The sequence below is a fragment of the Canis lupus genome, chromosome 21, assembly GCF_048164855.1.
Source record: "Canis lupus baileyi chromosome 21, mCanLup2.hap1, whole genome shotgun sequence".
NCBI classification, from domain to species: Eukaryota; Metazoa; Chordata; class Mammalia; order Carnivora; family Canidae; genus Canis; species Canis lupus.
The window spans coordinates 3,976,582-3,995,682 of record NC_132858.1 but is presented as its reverse complement, the minus strand read 5'-3'; the positions used below and the strand labels follow the sequence as shown (position 1 = coordinate 3,995,682).

Below are 19,101 nucleotides of genomic sequence, written 5' to 3'. Positions count from 1 at the left end.
AATGTGGCCAGAATGATACACTCCGTGGGGGTGGAGTTAAAGTCTGAACTGGGCAGCAGATCCCAGAGCTGAGGTCAGAGCACTCCAGGCAAGCTGGAATTCCTACTTGGCTGTCTGCTCTTGAGCCTGGGCTCCGGCCACACCTCATGGTACCACAGGATGAAAGTAAGAGGCAGCCAGTGATGAAATGGCTCATCCTACCCCCGCCCACCACATACAGTATAGAGTAAACAGCACACCTCATCTCACCTGTCCGGGAAACAGAGAATATTCTTTGAGCTCAGATAAATCCACTGGAATCTGGGCCCCTGAGGAATGTTCCCGGTCTCCCTCAAGAATCACTGACTTGCTATTCAGCTTCCCATTGGTATCACAGCCAATCTGGCCCAGCAGAATGACAGGCTCCTGCCGAAGGTGTGACATGAGAATGACCGTCTTTGGGATAGGAGCTCAAAATCTGGAGTCGACAGAACGAACAGCATAGCAAACCCCAAGCAGGAAAGGTTTTTTTGGTGGGGCATCATAATGACATATTGACAAGTACCATCAGGGACTCAGGGCATCTGGTCTGCCTGCCCACCAGGTGCTTGAGCCTTTCTAAGTGGTCATCTAAACTTGGGCATCTCTAGTGAAGGGAAACTAGGTCCTTGTAATCCAAGGCAGCCCACTGCATCTCTGGATAGTTTTAACCATCAATAGCTCACGTCTATTGAGCTGAGTACCAGGCACTGTTCTAAAGACTTATGTGTGTAAACTTGTCTAATCTTCATAACAACAGTGAGTTGGATACTACTATTGTACCCATTTTATGAAAGAAAAATCAGCAACAGGTTACATAATTTAGTTAAGGTCAGAGACTGGGTGAAGTCTGGGTTTGAAGTTTGGTTCCAGAGCCATATTCTTAACTACACGTCATATTGTCTCTTAACAGGAAGTTCTTTAAATTGAGCTGAAAGTTCTTTCCCTGTGGCTTCCTCTATCCTGTTCCCACTCCTGGGGGGCAGACTGAGGAAGTCTAATCTTTTCCCACAAGACTGAACATCCCTGCCTCCACTCCACCATTTCTTCCCAATTCCTCATAAACTTCCTTACATGACATGGTTTTGCCTATGGTGAATCTTCTCTGAATGTAAACAATGACAGAGGTAACTTAAGGAATCTTCTAGAACACATTTCCCTTTGGATTAGAAAAATGTTTCAGGGAGAAAGCACTGGAACATATGCCAGATTAAACTACAATTAAAGATACTACTGGCAACAGTTGATCTATAAAGGACAGAAACCAAACTGGGGGAGAGACTATGAGTCACTGTTTTTGGAAGCCCTACGCTTGCTGTTGTCCTCATATCCTGGTAACCAAACGCTTCTATTTGTAGAGCATCTCTAGGGAGTTACCTGTCTCGCCTCAGTCTCTGCTATGTGCAAGACCCTAATCCAAATGCCAAGAAGGGATGCCTGGGTGGCTCAGTGGTTAAGTGTCTGCCTTTGGCTCAGGGCATGATCTTAGAGTCCTGGGATCGAGTCCCACGTTGGACTCCCTGCATGGAGCCTGCTTCTCCCTCTGCCTATGTCTCTACCTCTCTCTCTCTCATGAATAAATAGAATCTTAAAAAAAATATGCAAAGAAAATGGTCATCTCTGATCACAAAACCAGAGAGCACTTCTAAGTCTTTCTTCAGAAGGATCCATTTTACAAAATTTGACCAAGATAGATATTCTCACTAGAATGAAGACAAGAAATGAAAAACGAAGCAAGGATACCTTTTTTTTTACCATCAGTTTAAAAATACAAAATTAATTAGGAAGGACTATGAGAACAATTCTTACCTGAGCTGGGACCAGAACAGGAGTAAAAGCCTCAATCTTGTAATGTTCCTTCAGTTCGCTGCCAAGCTCCTCTATCTTACAGGTCAGAACTGAAAGCCCAGAGGGGAAAAAGTACTATGTTTAGAACATTTCACTTGCCAAGAGGAGAAGATACAGTGCATTGTAAAATACTGCAATCAGTCATTTTACAGAAGCAGGAGGGTGCCCAGGACCACTTTCTAAAGCCCTAGCCAATCTACCAATATTTGGTTGTGGGAGCTGGCTTTCCATTTGGCCATGGATCATGGGGCACAATCTCCTAGAGTCAGCACAGATGCCCACAGCCCAGCCTTCCCTTTACTCCGGTCATCAGTGAGGTTTAGGGGGAGTCAAGTCCAATCTAGAGAATCTTCCATTCTTTACAAGGAAGAAACCAAAAATGTCTTTGACTTTATTTGGCTTCTTTTACACAGTTCAAATGGTTGTCACTGGAAAATGTTCTGCGCTTTTTCTTTAGGGAAGCAAAGTGACTTGGTAGAATTACTGAGAGGGTCACCTCATGTCCTTCCACTTCTAGGGGCATCTGGAGGACATCTACCAACTCTGTATTCAAAGGCAACCTTGGAACTTGTTCTACCAGCCTAGCTGAAGCTTTGTTACTCACTCTAGACCTTTCTAGGTAGTTTTATATTCTCCAGAGTTGCAAAAAGAAAAACAATTACCGTCTCGGATATCTGGAAGTTTCTGAAACATTGATTTGTAGCTCCCAGTTAGTGATTCTGGACACCCTAGGACCTTCAGGCTGATGTTGCTGGCCCTTCCTCTTCCAGACCAAGACACTCCCTGTGCTGAGCCAAAGGAGATAACCACTTCTCCTCGGTTATTTCTTGAGCTGTATTTCTGAGAGGGAGTAGCACTGATTGGAAGCAAAACATATAAGCATTACTGTATTCCTATCTAATGAGAGAGGGGAATAAAATAAGGTTACCTTTTAGAAATGGGGATTGGAGGAATGTCAAGCTGGCCTCACATTTTATAAATCTAATCAACTTAATGGGGCTGGACATACCAACCTTTAAGGAATTTCAGGAATGAGTTTAAGTTTAGAGACAGAGACATATTTTAAACGGCTTTCTCCTGGCTTACAACTAAACAAAGCAAAACCAAACCAAACTGAATGGATTAAAAAGTTTCAAGTTCCACTTTCTTTTCTTTCTTATAAATTTTTTAAAGATTATTTATTTGAGAGAGAGAAAGAGAAAGAGAGAACACGAGAGGGGGAAGGGCAGGGGGAGAGGGGCTCGATCCTAGGTTCTCGGGATCATGACCTGAGTTTAAGGCAGATGCTTAACTGACTCAGCCACCCAGGCGCCTCTCTGATGATTTTTTTTTTTTTTTATACCATTTATTAGAATAACATGAGAGCCTGGCTGTGGATAAGCCCAAAGCTGCTGTGGATCTATAATACTTAACAATATAGTTCAAGGTAGACACAATAAAATGAAGTTAAGAACAATTAATCAACTTTTCCCAGTGTCTGTGGAGGTGGAGATGGAATGAATTCAGTTGGCTGGTGAACAAACATTCCCATTCTCCAAGGCTCAACTGACAAGTTCTTGTATTTCCATGCACTGACTGGTCAATAGGGACCCATGAACGTCGCTGAGCTCCTAGGAAGGTAGTGAGGGCACCTCATCCTCTGGCTGTGGATGTCGCTTACAGAGAGGTCTCCTCCAAACAGTCTGCACTTTGTGCACTGGGAGTCTGCAGGAACGAGTTTTATGTGGGCAGTACTGCCACTGGTGCCATCACCTCTCCTGTCCACAGAGGCTGCGGAAAATGAGCTCCACTAATGATCTCCATCTCCAGTGCTGCCTCTACCTGAATAATTTAGAAGTTACTTTCATAAATTACAAAACCAGTTTCTGATGTCAGCTTTATTAGCGTGCATTAAAAAGTGCCTAGGCAGCATACTGCGACTTCTCTGAGCTCCTCCCAAAGCAGCTCCATGGGACAGCTAAGACGGCCGGCCCTTTAGTGAAATGAAGTTTCTGGAATGGCGCTGGTTCAGGGGATGAGAACCATCCTCTACCCATCCAGTTTCAAAGATGCCCTCCTATGTCTGGAAAGCTCGCTTCCAAAACCAGTCTGAAAGCTCCCCAAAGTAGCAGGGGACCAAGCTAGAGAAACCCGTCCTTCTGAATCCCACGACCACTTGTATGGTATGACTGCTATCCCCTCCTTTCTACAGTGACAAAGCTGGGAAATCTAAAGCTCTGCTTCGTCTAGAAGTGGCCCACAATATAGGCAGTGACTCCTGGTAGCATATCCCTAAATGGTTAATGCTGACAGTTCCTTAGCCTCATCCTGGTGTGGCAGCACCAAACCTTTCTTCTACTCGGCAGGGCCCTCACCCATGGAATTCTCTAACAGAAGACATGTCATTTATGGATTTCAAAAAAACATCACCGGTGATCTTTGTGGATTTATGGGCAGAAGTGGCAGCAGGGAAAAAATGCCAATTAAGTCTTTGTAGATTCACAGTGACTTGCCAACTCTCAGAAACTAGTTGTAACCTGAGAGAGGGACAATAAACAGGTTACATGACATGATGAACACAGGTACGTGCTTTACTTTCTGAAAAATAGATACCGTTGGTGAAAAGGGGGAGGAAGAAGGGAAGAAACCCAACAACACCAAACTACCAGAGGCAGGCAGAAACCTATTTGTCTCTACTGGCAAGACTCCTGAGACTCCCAGACTTGTGAATAGACAGGTTGTTTTCTAGAGAAGATATCAGTTCCTGATCTAGGAAATGAACCCCAGAAAACTGGGTGGAAAATGAGTTTCCTTAACTGCTGCAAAACATGGGGATTTTCCACACAGGAGAAGGTAGGGAGGGAGGGCAGAGAGCAAGAGGCTCTGGAGGCAGGCACCGCAGAGGCACCTGCATGGAGACTGTCACACTGCGGGGTCAGCCACCTGACCACCACAGAAAGGGGAAAGCAGGCCTGCCGTCTGGCAGCTGGATTCATGCAGATCCATACCTTGGAGAGAAACTTGAAGGCGAGAGGAGTTGATGGGGACTCCGAGTAGACATGGTCCTTTTTGTTAGGGGTGTTTCTGGGGTGGTGATAGCTCGCTTCTGAGAACCCTAGGAACAAAACAGAAAATAAGAGCCCAGTCACTGCAGACCTGGGTTACTACCTGAGTGTACAGTCCCTGAGGAAGAAAAGCATGGGGTCCAAGGAAAGACTGTGCTGGTTTTCTTCCTTTTCCCCCCCCCCTCAAAGATTTTATTTATTTATTCATGAGAGAAAGAGAGGCAGAGACACAGGCGAGAGAGAAGCAGGCTCCATGCAGGGAGCCCGATGTGGGACTCGATCCTGGAATCCCGGGATCACACCCTGAGCCAAAGGCAAATGCTCAACCACTGAGCCACCCAGGCATCCCAGCTGGTTCTCTTCTTAAGGCCCCATCTCTAAACATAATCCCTTCAGAAATCTTTAGTGGCTATCACCAAATCCATTGGAGTCCTGTCCTCATTTTGAGGGCAATTATGAAAAAGTATCAACATTTCCCAGAAGGCAATCCGTGCTGTCAAATTGTTCACATGGTCACTTTCTGTCTCTCTCCTTTTGCTTTAGAACAGCTGTGAGTTTTGACCTGGGCAGACATATTTTCCTGAGGAGGGATGGGATCACGTTACTACTCATTTTGGCAAAGTCCACTGCTCGTTTTCAAAATTAGAGAAGGGAACGACTCCAGGCAGATGGCACAGCTGAGCTCTTGGTTTGACTATTTAGCAAACACCTCATTGATGGTCACTTCTGTTTTCTGGCTTTTGCTCATTAACAAGAATCCAAAGGTGTGCCCGGGATGGAGGATGAAGCCCACAGCTCAGAGGTCTAGTGCTTCCCATAGTCTAGGATAGCTGGCTGTGGCAGAGCCAAGATAAAATCTTTGCTGGGACCACAACCAGGAGGCCAGCTGGTGTGCAGAGGATTCCCTGCCCTTGGGCTCCCCCTGGCTGCGTACGTAAGTTCTGCCACCACAGCTGCCTGCTGGTGATGACTGGGAACAGAACACAAGAGAACGGGCTCCAGACCATCAAGTAGCCAGGATGGGTATTAGGTCTTACAAAGATCCTTATGCTACCACTCTCATAACTATTTTTAAATACTCTTTTCTAGTGTTTTTATAGTTTTCCAATTAAAAAAATATAATTTCTAATACTTACAATCTTAGTTTAAGTATAATAACCCTTTATTTGAATATTACATATACTGATTTTTTTTCATGCTGTATTAACCATGAACACTTTCCCACATTGTCACAACCTTTGTCCTTTTTTTTTTTTAATTTTTATTTATTTACGATAGTCACACAGAGAGAGAGAGAGAGGCAGAGACACAGGCAGAGGGAGAAGCAGGCTCCATGCACTGGGAGCCCGATGTGGGATTCGATCCAGGGTCTCCCGGATCGCGCCCTGGGCCAAAGGCAGGCGCCAAACCACTGCTCTACCCAGGGATCCCAACCTTTGTCCTTTGTAGTGGCTGTAATTAAATTAATACATATAGTAGCTTACATAACTACTTCTCTACCCCGTGGATGTATGGAATGCTTGTAATTTTGGGTGATTATAGATGCCCAATCTTCACGAGGTAAAGATGAGTGAAGATGCCCATCTTCATGTGGATAGCCCCTCACATAATTTGCATTCATTCTTTCTTTCTTTTTCTTTCTTTCTTTTTTTTAGATTTTATTTATTCATGAGAGATGCAGAGAGAGAGGCAGAGACACAGGAATAAGGAGAAGCAGGCTCCATACTGGGAGCCAGATGTGGGACTTGATCCCAGGACTCCAGGATCACGCCTTAGGCCGAAGGCAGGTGCTAAATCGCTGAGCCACCCGGGGATCCCCTGGATTATTTCTTTAGGAGACATTCTGACTAGAGACAATTACTAGGCCAACGGATGGTTAAAATTTTATGGTTTTGACATAGTTTCTCAAACTATTTTCGTAAACGATTCTTGTAATACACAGGGGCTGTCAAATGCTAGGGCCAAGGTTGTGTGGGAGCATTCCAAGAGAAAGAAAGTCTGTCTCCCAGGACATGGCAAGAGGATGGCACTCTGGGAGATGGTGCCATTTCACTGCCCTTGACTGCAGCCCTCGCAGTGAAACCTGATAGTGTCAACAAACCAACTCCAGTTATGCTTCTCAGGGATGCACTCGTTCTAACCAATCTCATGAGACTTGCTATTAGCACTACATGCCAGCCTACTCCCTTGTAGTGAGAAGTACAGCGACCAAGGGTATCATAGTCTCATATCCCAGGGTAAGCACATTCTCATGCCACACAAAAACCCAAATTATAGCCCAGGTTGCCAGTTTATTAATTTACTAGAAATATAATGCTGGTGGCACAGGAACCTCAAATCCGCAGGCTAGCACATTCCCTCCGTGTCAGGCAGGACATGTGGAAAGCCAAATTATCACCAGGGGATTTATGGTGAGCATGGAAGCAAAAGAATAGCTATCAACTGCACAAGTCAAATATTTAATGATGATAAGGTAAGGCCACTGGAACACTCGCCTCTATGCCACAGGCTCACTGACCTGTTCTGAAAACCTGACGAGGGTCTGGCAGTCTTGTGCAGCACTGTTTGTGTGTCAAAGGCCAATATTTGGCAATATGACTCCTTTGTCAGAGGCCATTGATGTGTGGCCTAATGATGACTGAGCAGTTTCCATGTGATAGATACTGTTCTAGTATTTTATGTTTCTCTAGGTCAGACTCACATGGTCTCCTCTGAGCTTCAGACACGTATTTCATATTGTTTGCTCCTTTTGAACCGACTCACTTAACTGATTGCCTGGTCACCAAATGTGATCCATAACTGAGCCTCCTAAACTCCTCTGTGGCGGGAATGGGCGCCCTCAGGGTGGTATTTCCATCATCGGAAGGGCATATACTTCCACAGTAAATGAAGTCAATTTATATCTGACCTATGTGTCATTCTACTCAGAGTTAGATTACCATGAGTCTGTACCCAGGAACATGATTGACACTGGATATACAGACAAATCACAAATTCTGGAGCTGGGAAGTTGTCAATCAGATCTACATGTGGCAGTCTCACTAGGTTCTGTGATTCTGGTTGACGCTGGTTAGGGAAAAAGCAACCGGTCTTATTCAGAAGGTCTATCCTGCAATGATTAAAGTGCCAGGCTCTGGGAAAAGAGCAGCTAGTAGAGCAACACCTGCCCTCAGGGAGCTTTCTTTCCCACAGAGAGTGGCAGGTTAAACAAAATAGCAAATATATAACATGTTTCATGGTACTAAGTTCCAGAGAAAAATAAAGCAAGAAAAGAAAACAAAGGAGGGAAAGAGAAAGGGGTCTGCTCCCTCAGACAGGGGACAGATGAGTTGGATGTGTGTCTGATGTGTTTGAAGAGCAGCAAGAAAACCAGAATGAGAAGTGGGAAGTGGACAAGGGAGCAAGGCCAACTCAAGACCCTTACACACCCTCAGAAGGTTGTCAGGGAAGATGGGAGAGCCAGTGGAGATGTGTGAGCGCAAAATCCTGGCCTGACTTGCATTTGAAAGGAGTGGGGAACCACGGCTGGCTGTGGTGTGAATTGCTTAGAGGAGGACAAAGCAGAATGAAGCCAGGATAGGAAGCTATCCCACTCGTTCGGAAGGAAGAAGACAGTGTGTTCAGAAGACCTGTCATTACCAGGTCCCAGTGGACAAGGTGAGAGGGCCAGGATCCCAGGAGGGCTGACAGGACTGGTGGATGAGATGAATAAGGGTGTGAGAGAGAGGACACTCAGAGGTCTCTAAGGTTCCTGGCCTTAGCAAACCCAAGAATGGAAGCACTTTTTAGTGAGATATGGGCTCTAGGACAGGGCCAGCTCTCGGGGGAATATCAAGTGTTGACTTTTATTTTTTAAGATTTATTTATTTGAGAGAAAGACAAAACTAGTGAGAGGGAGCATGAGCAGGGTGGAGAAGGAGAAGCAGGCTCCCCATTGAGCAGGGAGCCTGATGTAGGGCTCCAAACCAGGACTTGGGGATCATGGCCTGAGCCGAAGTCAGATGCTTAATTGACTAAGCCACCCAGGCACCCTCAAGTGTTGATTTTATACCTCTTCAATTTTAAGCTAAGGAAAATTATAGTACGTCCACATAAAATGTTATATGCACCTGTTTTGTGTCAACAACTTCACGGAGCATGTTTTTGGCTTTCTTGCTCTCTATAGGCACCGAGAGCTACTTATCTTCTTTCTCACAATGTAACTTACTTTGAAAAATTAAGGCTCATTCCATGTTTATGAGTTTCTACAATTTGGAGCTTTTTGAGGGCAGAGCTTAGCTGTGCCTATTTCATTCACCACTGTTTACACAGTGCCCACCCAGGCCCCGGCACACAGCAGCTGCTCAGTGAATGAATGAAAGCATTGTGATTTTAGAGATAAGGAAATTACAGCTCAGAGAGATAAAATGACTCACCCAAGGTCACCCAGGTCTTTTGACTCAGGCTTTGATATCAATACTATTCCACTTCCCTATCCTACCTCTCATGTTTGGACCCAACACTACAACTGGATCATTTAGCTATAGCACCTCCACCTGATGCAACACTCTGCAACTTTTACAAAGAGTAATTATGGAGAAATTGTATTTATGAACATTTTATGATATGCTCATTGAAAAAAGCAGGATAACTATATGGTCACGAAGACTGCCATTATATAAACACAGCTATGCCCGTGATGGGAAAGGAAGGAGTGTTAAGTGGAAACACAGTAGGAACAGTATGGGTGGTTACTTTTCCCCTCAGAACTTCAAATATTGTGATAATATTCTTAGAATAAAGAAAAAAGTGCTACTAGGTAGAAAGCAATCTTCAAACATATGCTCACCTTAGAGGGTGTGGTGTAAGAGTTCAAGAGGCTCTCTTCTTCTTCCTCCACTTCGATTCTACAAAGAGTGCTCAAGGAAAACAGATTTCCACCCAAAATCTAAGGTAAGGGTTTATTAAATAAGAAATCTGAATAGTAGGCACTTTTGTTATTTGTTTTTAAATTACACCAATTACAAAATACAGCAGGAAAGGATACAGCTCTTGGATGGAAACAATGTCTCTGGCTCCCGCATGCCCACCATCCTGGGGTGCTCTGGACAATTTTTTGCTCAGACACTGAGGAATAAAAAGATAATGAATATAATATTCCACAGTCAAGTAACAGAGAGGGTGTTTTCCATGACCATGATGTAATAACAGGGGTTCAAATTATAATCTAACATATAAAATTCCTCCAAGGAAGAATTAAGTTACGAAGATGCATGACAGATTAAAAACTGAAGAGTTATGCTGTGACTGTCTGTAACCACTTAAATCTACCACCACCACCAATGATTTGTTGAAGCCCTACCACCTGACCTACAGTTTTTATACCTGCTCTCCCTTATTCTTACAGGAACCATAAAACAACATGGGTTATCAGAATGACTAACAGAAGAGGAAACGGAGGCTCAGGACAGATATTAAGTAGTTTGCCCAAGTGCACACTGGGATCAGAGTCCAGATCTGATTCTAAAGCCCATACTCTTTGCATGCTACATTGCCACACCTCCACTCAGGAACAGAAATGGAGAATTGCAATATTAGTTTCCTTAAATTTTGTTCTTACCTCGTGCTCAAAAGAGTTCAGTGTCTCTGAAGTAAGGCCAACTTTCTGCTTGCTGGTGCAGAAGGCTATAAGCTCAGCTACCATTCCCTCCTCGTTCTGTCCATACAGAATGCACAGCTCTACCACTGCGAGAAGGAAAACAGGGCAGGTAAGGAGTCCGTTTATTTCCTGCAGCTTTCTCCATGAGAAGTGAAAACAATCCTCGATTTCTTCAGTCAGTGTTTAGTCGGCACCCACGAGTGCCAGGCACCGTTCCAGACATGAGAATGCGGCAGTGAACAGCACAGAAAAGAATCCTTGTCTCCCCAAAGCTTACTACTGGAGACAGAAAAATAAGTCGGTAAAATCTGTGGAATGTTAGATGGTTAAATGGGCTGCGTAGAAAAATAAAGCTGGGAAGGGATAAGGGGGCTGGGGGCAAGGGTTGGTACTTTTCAATACAACGATTAAGGAAGGTTGCACTGAGAAGGTGGAAGACTGGAAGTGAGCCATGCAGTATTTGGGGAAAGAGCTCTCAAGCAAAGATTCTGAGGCAGAGGCAAGGTCAGCAAGGCTACTATGGCTGGAACGCAATATGGAAGAAGACAGAAGAGTTTGAGGGGCACCTGAGTGGCTCAATGGTCGAGCATCTGCCTTTGGCTCAGGTCAAGATCCCAAGGTCCTGGAATCAAGCCCGTGCAGGGAACCTGCTTCTCCCTCTGCCTGTATTTCTGCCTCTCTCTGTGTCTCTCATGAATAAATAAAATCTTAAAAAAAAAAAAAAAAAAAGATGAGTTCAAGGATCAAGGGGGTGTAGATTTTTGGCCACTGAAATTGCCCTGGTTAGTACTCTGAAAAGTTAGAAAACACTAGAGGACTCAGGCGGAACAGTAACACGATCCAGCTTCCACCCAACAGGATCACTCCAGATGCTATGTTAAGCACAGAACGAAGGTGATGAGGGAAGACCAAGGGACCAATTAAGAGAACCCTGGAGAAATGCAGGTGAGAAATGACGGTGGCTTGGATCAAGGTGGTGGCAGTGGAGGTGGGGAGAAGTGGTTGAATTTCAGATGGGAAGCATACTGAGGGTAAAGGCAGCGGGATTTGCTGATGTGAAGAAGAATAGGGGTCAAGGATGATGCTGTTTTTGGCCTGAGCACCAAGTATGAGGAGGAAGCACTGTGAGGAGAGGGAGGACACACAGGAGCTTAGCTTTTAGAACACAGAGTTCGAGGGCAGCCCCAGTGGCTCAGCGGTTTAGCACTGCCTTTGGCCCAGGGCATGATCCTGGGGACCCAGGATCAAGTCCTGCGTTGGGCTCCCTGTGCGGAGCCTGCTTCTCCCTTTGCCTGTGTCTCTGCCTCTCTCTCTCTCTGTCTCTCGTGAATAAATAAATTCTTTAAAAAGGAAAAAAGAAAAAAAAAAAAAGAACACGGAGTTCGAGATGCCAATTCAATATCCAGCCTGCAGTTTTGCAAGGGGTCCAGGTTAAGATATACACCTGGGAATTATTAGCAACACATGGGATGAAAAGCCACGAGACCAGGTGAGAGAACTAAGGAAGTGTGTATATTTGGGACTCAGGATGAGGCTGAGAAGTGGTGACAAGCAAGACGAGAGGACAACTAGGTGTAGTGTCTGAAAAGCTAAGAAAAGGATGTGTTTCAAAGAAGATATGATGAATGGTGTCAAATGATGCTAATCCCGGATGAGGACTGAAAGTTCACCATGAGTTTAGCTAGGTTAAGGTCCTCTCCTTGAAAGGAGCGATTTCAGCGAAGTGCTGGTGCAGAAAAAGCTCACTGAAATGAGCTTAAGGGGGAACAATTTGAAGACAGTAAATACAGGCAATCCTTCTGAACAGGTCTGCTGTAATTGGGGAGGAGAAAACTGGAAGAGAGAGTGGGTTCAAAGTTCTTTTTTTTTTTTTTTGAATTTTTATTTATTTATGATAGTCACACAGAGAGAGAGGCAGAGACACAGGTAGAGGGAGAAGCAGGCTCCATGAACCGGGAGCCCGACGTGGGATTCGATCCCGGGTCTCCAGGATCGCGCCCTGGGCCAAAGGCAGGCGCCAAACCGCTGTGCCATCCAGGGATCCCTGAGAGAGTGGGTTCAATAGAGTATTTAATTTTTTAAAAAATATTTTACTTATTTATTCATGAGAGACACACATAGAGGCAGAGACATAGGCAGAGGGAGAAGCAGGTTCCCTGTGGAGAGCCTGATGTGGGACTCGATCCCAGGACCCCAGGATCTCGACCCGAGCCAAAGGCAGATGCTCAACCACTGAGGCACCCAGGCATTTTAAAAACGGAGCAAAAACCACATTTCTAAACTATTAGGAGAAAAACTCTTACAGCAAGAAAAGTAGAAAATATGTAAGAGGTTAGAATTACTGGAGTGATGTTCTTTTTTTTTTTTAAGATTTTTAAAATTTATTTATTCATGAGAGATACACAGAGAGAGAAAGAGAGAGAGAGGCAGAGACACAGGCAGAGGGAGAAGCAGGCTCCATGCAGGGAGCCCGACGTGGGACTCAAACCGGGGTCTCCAGGATCACACCCTGGGCCGAAGGCAGGCGCTAAACCGCTGAGCCATCCAGGCTGCCCTGGAGTGACGTTCTTAAGAAGGCTTGAGAAGGAACGGGATTTAGGACTTGAGTGGAGGGTTTGGATTTTGCTAGGAATATGGAGAATTTATTCATTGTAATAGGACGGAAGAGGTAGGTGGGAAGAAGTAATGATGGAAGTTTTCTAATAGTTTCTTGTGGAAGTTTATGGAAGTTTTCTTTTTTAAGATTTATTTATGATAGAGAGAGAGAGAGAGAGAGGGAGAGAGAGAGAGAGAGGCAGAGACACAGGCAGAGGGAGAAGCAGGTTCCATGCCGGGAGCCCGACGTGGGACTCGATCCTGGGACTCCAGGTTTGCGCCCTGGGCCAAAGGCAGGCGCCAAACCGCTGAGCCACCCAGGGATCCCTATGGAAATTTTCTAATTGTTTCTACTTTCTTGGTGAAACAAGAAGTACTTCAGCCTTGAGTGGGATAGAAGGACTTTAAAAGGAGAAGGCGGGGAATAGTCATCCAGAACATGCAGAGGGAATAGTCCAGAGAAATACAGTCTGCCGGGCAATGTTAAAAGTCCCACTGAGGTTAGTGGTTATGAATTCAAAGCCTAGAGGGAATTCCAACACCACTGCCAAACTAGTTTTGTGAGATGGAAGCAACGGCATCTTGGGAAAGAATGCCCTGGGCATAAGAACCTGGAGTATTCTGGTATCTTATAATAAGTTAATGTGTTTGCATTCTGGTTTTATACATTAAAAAAGAAGTTAAAAGTGTTGATGGTTAAGGCAGGTGCACATTCATCCTAATTCTAAAACTGAGAACTCTACATCTCCCAAGACACTGCTTCAAATATCTCCTGCCCCACAGCGTGACCAGTAAGAGCACAGGAGTTGAGGAAAGGAGACTGGGGTTCACCGGTAGTCTCATTTGTTTCTCCCTCTATAAACAGCTGACAAATTCCCCAAAGTTTTTACCAAAGCTAAAATCCACCTCAAGGGTTCATATTTGCACAGGCCACCAACAGCTTTGATGAGAAGTGATGGATCAGGAGAAGTTTAAAGTGTAGACTGGAAAGGGAGTAGCCAGGACTAAAAACTGACATTTCGGGATCCCTGGGTGGCGCAGCGGGTTAGCGCCTGCCTTTGGCCCAGGGCGCGATCCTGGAGACCCGGGATCGAATCCCACATCGGGCTCTCGGTGCATGGAGCCTGCTTCTCCCTCTCTCTGTGTCTCTGCCCCACCCCCTCTCTCTGTGACTATCATAAATAAAAAAAAACAAAAAAAAAAAACCCTGACATTTCAAAACACTGACATCTCTTGTTCTGTTAGGGAGGCTTAAATAATTTCCCAACTCTGCCACCGGGCGTAGTGAACCTGGCACGTCCCAATTCCCCCTTTCTGAAACTGCGTTGATTTAAAGTCGTGCTTCATATTCTTATTCTTGAGTTGGGATCCAAGCCGTTCACTGCAAACATTTCAAAGTCCCCACATCCCAAATCTCAAAACCTGGTTGAATGCTTCATCTCTCGACCACCAAGAGGTGTCTGATCTAGGGGAAGGGAGACCTGGAAGCGTTCTCTTTTGGGTTCTAGGAGACTGGGAACACGGGGCGGCTCGTGGACCTCGGCTGGGGTCCAGGAAGGGGGCGAGGGACTCACATTTGTCGGTCAAAGCCGCCTCGCAATCCACGTCGAAGATCTGCAACTCCTCCACCAGGCGCTGGGCGGACACGCTCATGGTGACCCAGGAGGGAGGCCGGGGGCCCGGCACACCGAGCTCGGACCCGAATTCAAGGAACTCACGGCGTGGAGACTGATACGCAGGCCCTGGTTCCTCTGATCCTTTCACCCTCGCGGAGGCCGCGACTGAAGGGGACCAACCGGCCCAAGCCCTCCGGCGGTCGGAAGGCCCCAGGCGTCGGTCACGGAGAAACACTTCTTTCTAATGCGGGAGGAGCCCCAAACGCCCGAAGGATGGAAGCAGAAATCTCGTTAGCTCGCTCTTCTGGGGAGAACGTCCTGTTTCCTGAAAACTTCAGTCGAGCATCTCAAAGACTGCGTAGATCAGAAAGCAACCCGAAAAAACCCGCCAAACGGTTTGCAAGGCGCGCGCATGCGCGAGACGGACTCAGCCCTGCCCCCCCCGACCCCTCCCCCACCCCAGCTTCCTTCCGGTTCTCAGACGCCGCGTCTCCCGGCGCGTGCGCACAAACTTCGATACGGCGGCTCGCGCGCCCTGCGTCCGGGCCCCGAGGTCCGGCGGCCTTACGGCGGCTGCGCAGTTGTGCCCCGTAGGGCGCGAAAGCTGGGCTCCGGCGCGCGAAGGGCTTGGCTCCCACCGCCGAAATCGCGTCTCAGGGCCTGCGGCGGTTGCCTGCATTTCGGGCACCGCCTACCGGACGGAGCTCGGTGCGTGACGAATGTCCGTCGCCCTTTTGCCCGGTGCGCAGGTGCGCAGGTGCGCAGGCGCTGTGGCGGTTCTCAGCGCGCTCCCAGCCACCGGGATAGGTCTGTTTTCTAAATGTGGGGCATGTTGGTGGGATAGAGGTGGAAAGGTGAGAAATGCCTTAATTTGGGACACGTTAGGTTTGGGTGCCTTTGGGATTTCCCGATAGAAGTTCCCAGTGGGCGACGGGAAACTTGGGAGTGAAGATGGTTCACTCAGAGGGAGAGAGTGGAAGTGGAATGAAAGATTGACCTGAACTGTCTCCTCCGAGCATTTGAGCCACAGTCTCCATTGGCTCAGCTTGGATCAATAACCGTAGACATCATACTTCCCTACCGGGGTGGTAGACCGATAGAATCTTTCTGGATAAGTTTGGCAAAATATATATATATAGGAGGAGCCTTTAAAGATGTTCATTTGCTCTTGACTCAGCATTTCTTTTTCTTTCTTTTTTTTTTTTTTAAGATTTTATTTATTCATGAGAGACAGAGAGAGGCAGAGACACAGGCAGAGGGAGAAGCGGGCTTCATGCTGGGAGCCCGACGCGGGACTCCATCCAAGGACTCCAGGATCACGCCCTGGGCCCAAGGCAGGCGCCAAACCGCTGAGCCACCCAGGGATCCCCAGCATTTCTTATCCTAAGAAAACCAGCCAAAATCCAAAGTTTTATGTACAAAGATGTTTGTGGTATCCTCATTTATAGTATCGAAAATGGAAACCATCCAAACATCCAAAGGTAGGGGATGACTAAGGAAAGTATGGGGTTTTACCAAAGCAGTGATTCTCAGGACTGCACCAGAGGCCAAATACTTCCAGGGGACACCTCAGGGAATGAGAAGAGGGGCAGGAGCTAGGGGAGTGGGAGCAACTAACTGTGTTAGCTCCAGTCCTGCAACACGGAGCAGTCAAGGGCTGGGTGGAGAAGGAAAACCCTCACTCTCCCCTAAGGCCTCTTACAAATAGGTACCTAGGGCAGAGGTGTAAAAGTTTTCTATTGTTATGTAATGATTTATCACAAACTTAGTGGCTTAAAACAACATCCACTTATTAGCCTAAGGTTCTGTAGGTCAGAAGTCTGGGCGTGGCATGTCTCGGTGAGGCTAATGTCAGGTTTTGGCCAAACTGGATTTCTTTCTTGGGGCTTCTTCGCCAGCCAGAAGAACTTTTTTTTTTTTTAATTTATTTTTTATTGGTGTTCAATTTACTAACATACAGAATAACACCCAGTGCCCGTCACCCATTCACTCCCACCCCCCGCCCTCCTCCCCTTCTACCACCCCTAGTTCGTTTCCCAGAGTTAGCAGTCTTTACGTTCTGTCTCCCTTTCTGATATTTCCCACACATTTCCAGAAGAACTCTTTTTAAAAGGCTCATGTTATTAGGTCAAGTCTACCCAGATAACTTCCCTCTCTTAAGGCCAAATGATTTGGGAGTATAATTACCTCTACAGAATATCTTTACAGCAGTGCTAGATCAGTGTGAGGAGGGCACTCTCTTTACATGAAAAGATATCGACTCAGTACAGCCTAAGAAAGAAAAATAAAAAGCGAAAGAGGAAGTCATTGAAAATCTGGAACTATTTTGAAATATGTAAGTCCTTCAATATTAGGTTCATTTTTATTTCATGATAAAAATAAATGCTAAAAATAATGTAGGGAAGAGGAGTTAAATCATCTGTTCTGGGAGTCATCTAAACTAGGTCTGACACAAGTCTCCTCCCTATCAGCCCTTTCCTGAATTAGTTGTTGCCTGTTATCTGGAGGTGGGTGATGGGAAACAATTATCAAAAGACTGGCTCTGGTATTTTATAGAAAGCTTTCAAGAGCACATCAGTACTCTTCCTCTAGAATGTGGGATTATTTGTTGTAGATTGTGCTCAGATAACAGGAAAAATCTCATTCCACATCCTGCTACAAATGCTTAGTGGCCATTTGGATTTCCTCTTCTGCAGCGAGCATGTCCGCATCCTTTGTCCTTTGCCTTTTGTGACCAAGTAGCAGGAGCTCTTTGTATATCAAAGACCAGAGGTTGCAATCTATGGCCCTTGGACAAAACTGGCCAGCTGCCTGTTCTGTAAGACCTTTAGGTTAAGAACATTTTTTACATTTTAAAAATAGTTGAAAGAAATCAAAAGAATATTTCAAGATGTGTGGAAATGACATGAAATGCACATTTCAGTATGCATAAAATTTTACTGGAATGCAGCGTGCTCATTTGTTTATGGCCTATGACTGAATTTGTGCTACAGAGACAGACCTGAGGAGTGTGACAGAGGCCCTATGACCCTGAAGCCTCAAATATCTACCATCTGTCATTTACAGAAAACGTTTGCAGACCCCGTCAGAGACAATAACTGCCATCTAGCAAGTGTGTTGCACTCATATTTTTTCCAACTTGTATTTTAACTTTGTACTTTCTTCTAAAGTTTTACAATTTTATTTTATTTTTAATTATAATCTCTACTACACCCATTGTGGGACTCAAACTCACAACCCTGAGATCAAGAGTCATGTGCTTCCTTGACTGAGCCAGCTGGGTGCCCCTACCTTTTTTTTTTTTTTTTTTTTTTATAATAGAGAGAGAGAGAGAGAGAGAGAGAGGCAGAGACACAGGCAGAGGGAGAAGCAGGCTCCATGCACCGGGAGCCCGATGTGGGATTCAATCCTGGGTCTCCAGGATCGCGCCCTGGGCCAAAGGCAGGCGCCAAACCTCTGTGCCACCCAGGGATCCCTGCCCCTACCATTTTGATGTCTATCTTCCTTTGTGGCGTTTCCTGCTTTGCTTAATAAAGTCTCCCCAATCTAAGTTTATTTATTCAAATATTCTTCTAATCCCTTTTTTATTAATTGTTATATTTCACCTTTAGATCTCTTGTCCATCTGGAATTAATTTTATTATGATGTGAGGAAAGATTTAGCTTTGTTTTCTTTCAGACAAACAGCCAGTATGTCAGATATACTTAGTAAATGAAACATTCTCCAAGTGAATTGAACTGTGATCTTTTCATGTATTAAGTCCTCATAAATACTTGGATCTATTTCTGGATTTTTTTTTTTTTAAGATTTTCTTTATTCATGAGAGACAGGGAGGCAGATACAAGGCAGAGGGAGAAGCACGCTTCCTGGAGGGAGCCTGATGGGGGACTCGATCCCAGTACACCAGGATCACAACCTGAGCCAAAGGCAGATGCTCAACCACTGAGCCACCCAAGTATCCCCCGAAGAGAAATTTTAAAGGGCTTGAGGGAAGTGCAGAGATAGGACAAAGGTACTTTGAACTATCACATGATAATGTTATACAAATGTCATTTGTAGTAAATGAGAAAATATGAGAGTGCTACAATAATCCCCAAGATAAGCATGTTATATCCTGAGAAAGGACTAATTATACTCCTTCAATTAAATTCACTTTACACTTTAATTAATTTTTTACGTGGTAAAGACATATAAAACTTGCCAACTTAACCATCTTTAAGTGTACAATTCAGGGATCCCTGGGTGGCGCAGCGGTTTGGCGCTTGCTTTGGCCCCGGGCGTGATCCTGGAGACCCGGGATCGAGTCCCACGTCGGGCTCCCGGTGCATGGAGCCTGCTTCTC

General features: G+C 45.6%; 1 protein-coding gene across 1 annotated transcript in view; it reads right to left on the bottom strand.

The window, feature by feature from the left end:
- Nucleotides 1-15,200, bottom strand: part of POLA2 (DNA polymerase alpha 2, accessory subunit) — a 28,625-nt gene extending 13,425 nt beyond the window's left edge. Inside the window, exons 1-8 of the mRNA XM_072789881.1 lie at nucleotides 14,718-15,200; nucleotides 10,510-10,634; nucleotides 9,937-10,016; nucleotides 9,739-9,796; nucleotides 4,854-4,960; nucleotides 2,529-2,722; nucleotides 1,828-1,916; nucleotides 250-405 (exon numbers count right to left, since the gene is read on the bottom strand). Coding sequence (XP_072645982.1) covers nucleotides 250-405; nucleotides 1,828-1,916; nucleotides 2,529-2,722; nucleotides 4,854-4,960; nucleotides 9,739-9,796; nucleotides 9,937-10,016; nucleotides 10,510-10,634; nucleotides 14,718-14,796 — 888 coding nt within the window. The 5' untranslated portion in view covers nucleotides 14,797-15,200. The remainder of the gene's footprint in view (nucleotides 1-249; nucleotides 406-1,827; nucleotides 1,917-2,528; nucleotides 2,723-4,853; nucleotides 4,961-9,738; nucleotides 9,797-9,936; nucleotides 10,017-10,509; nucleotides 10,635-14,717) is intronic.
- Nucleotides 15,201-19,101: the final 3,901 nt, after the last annotated feature.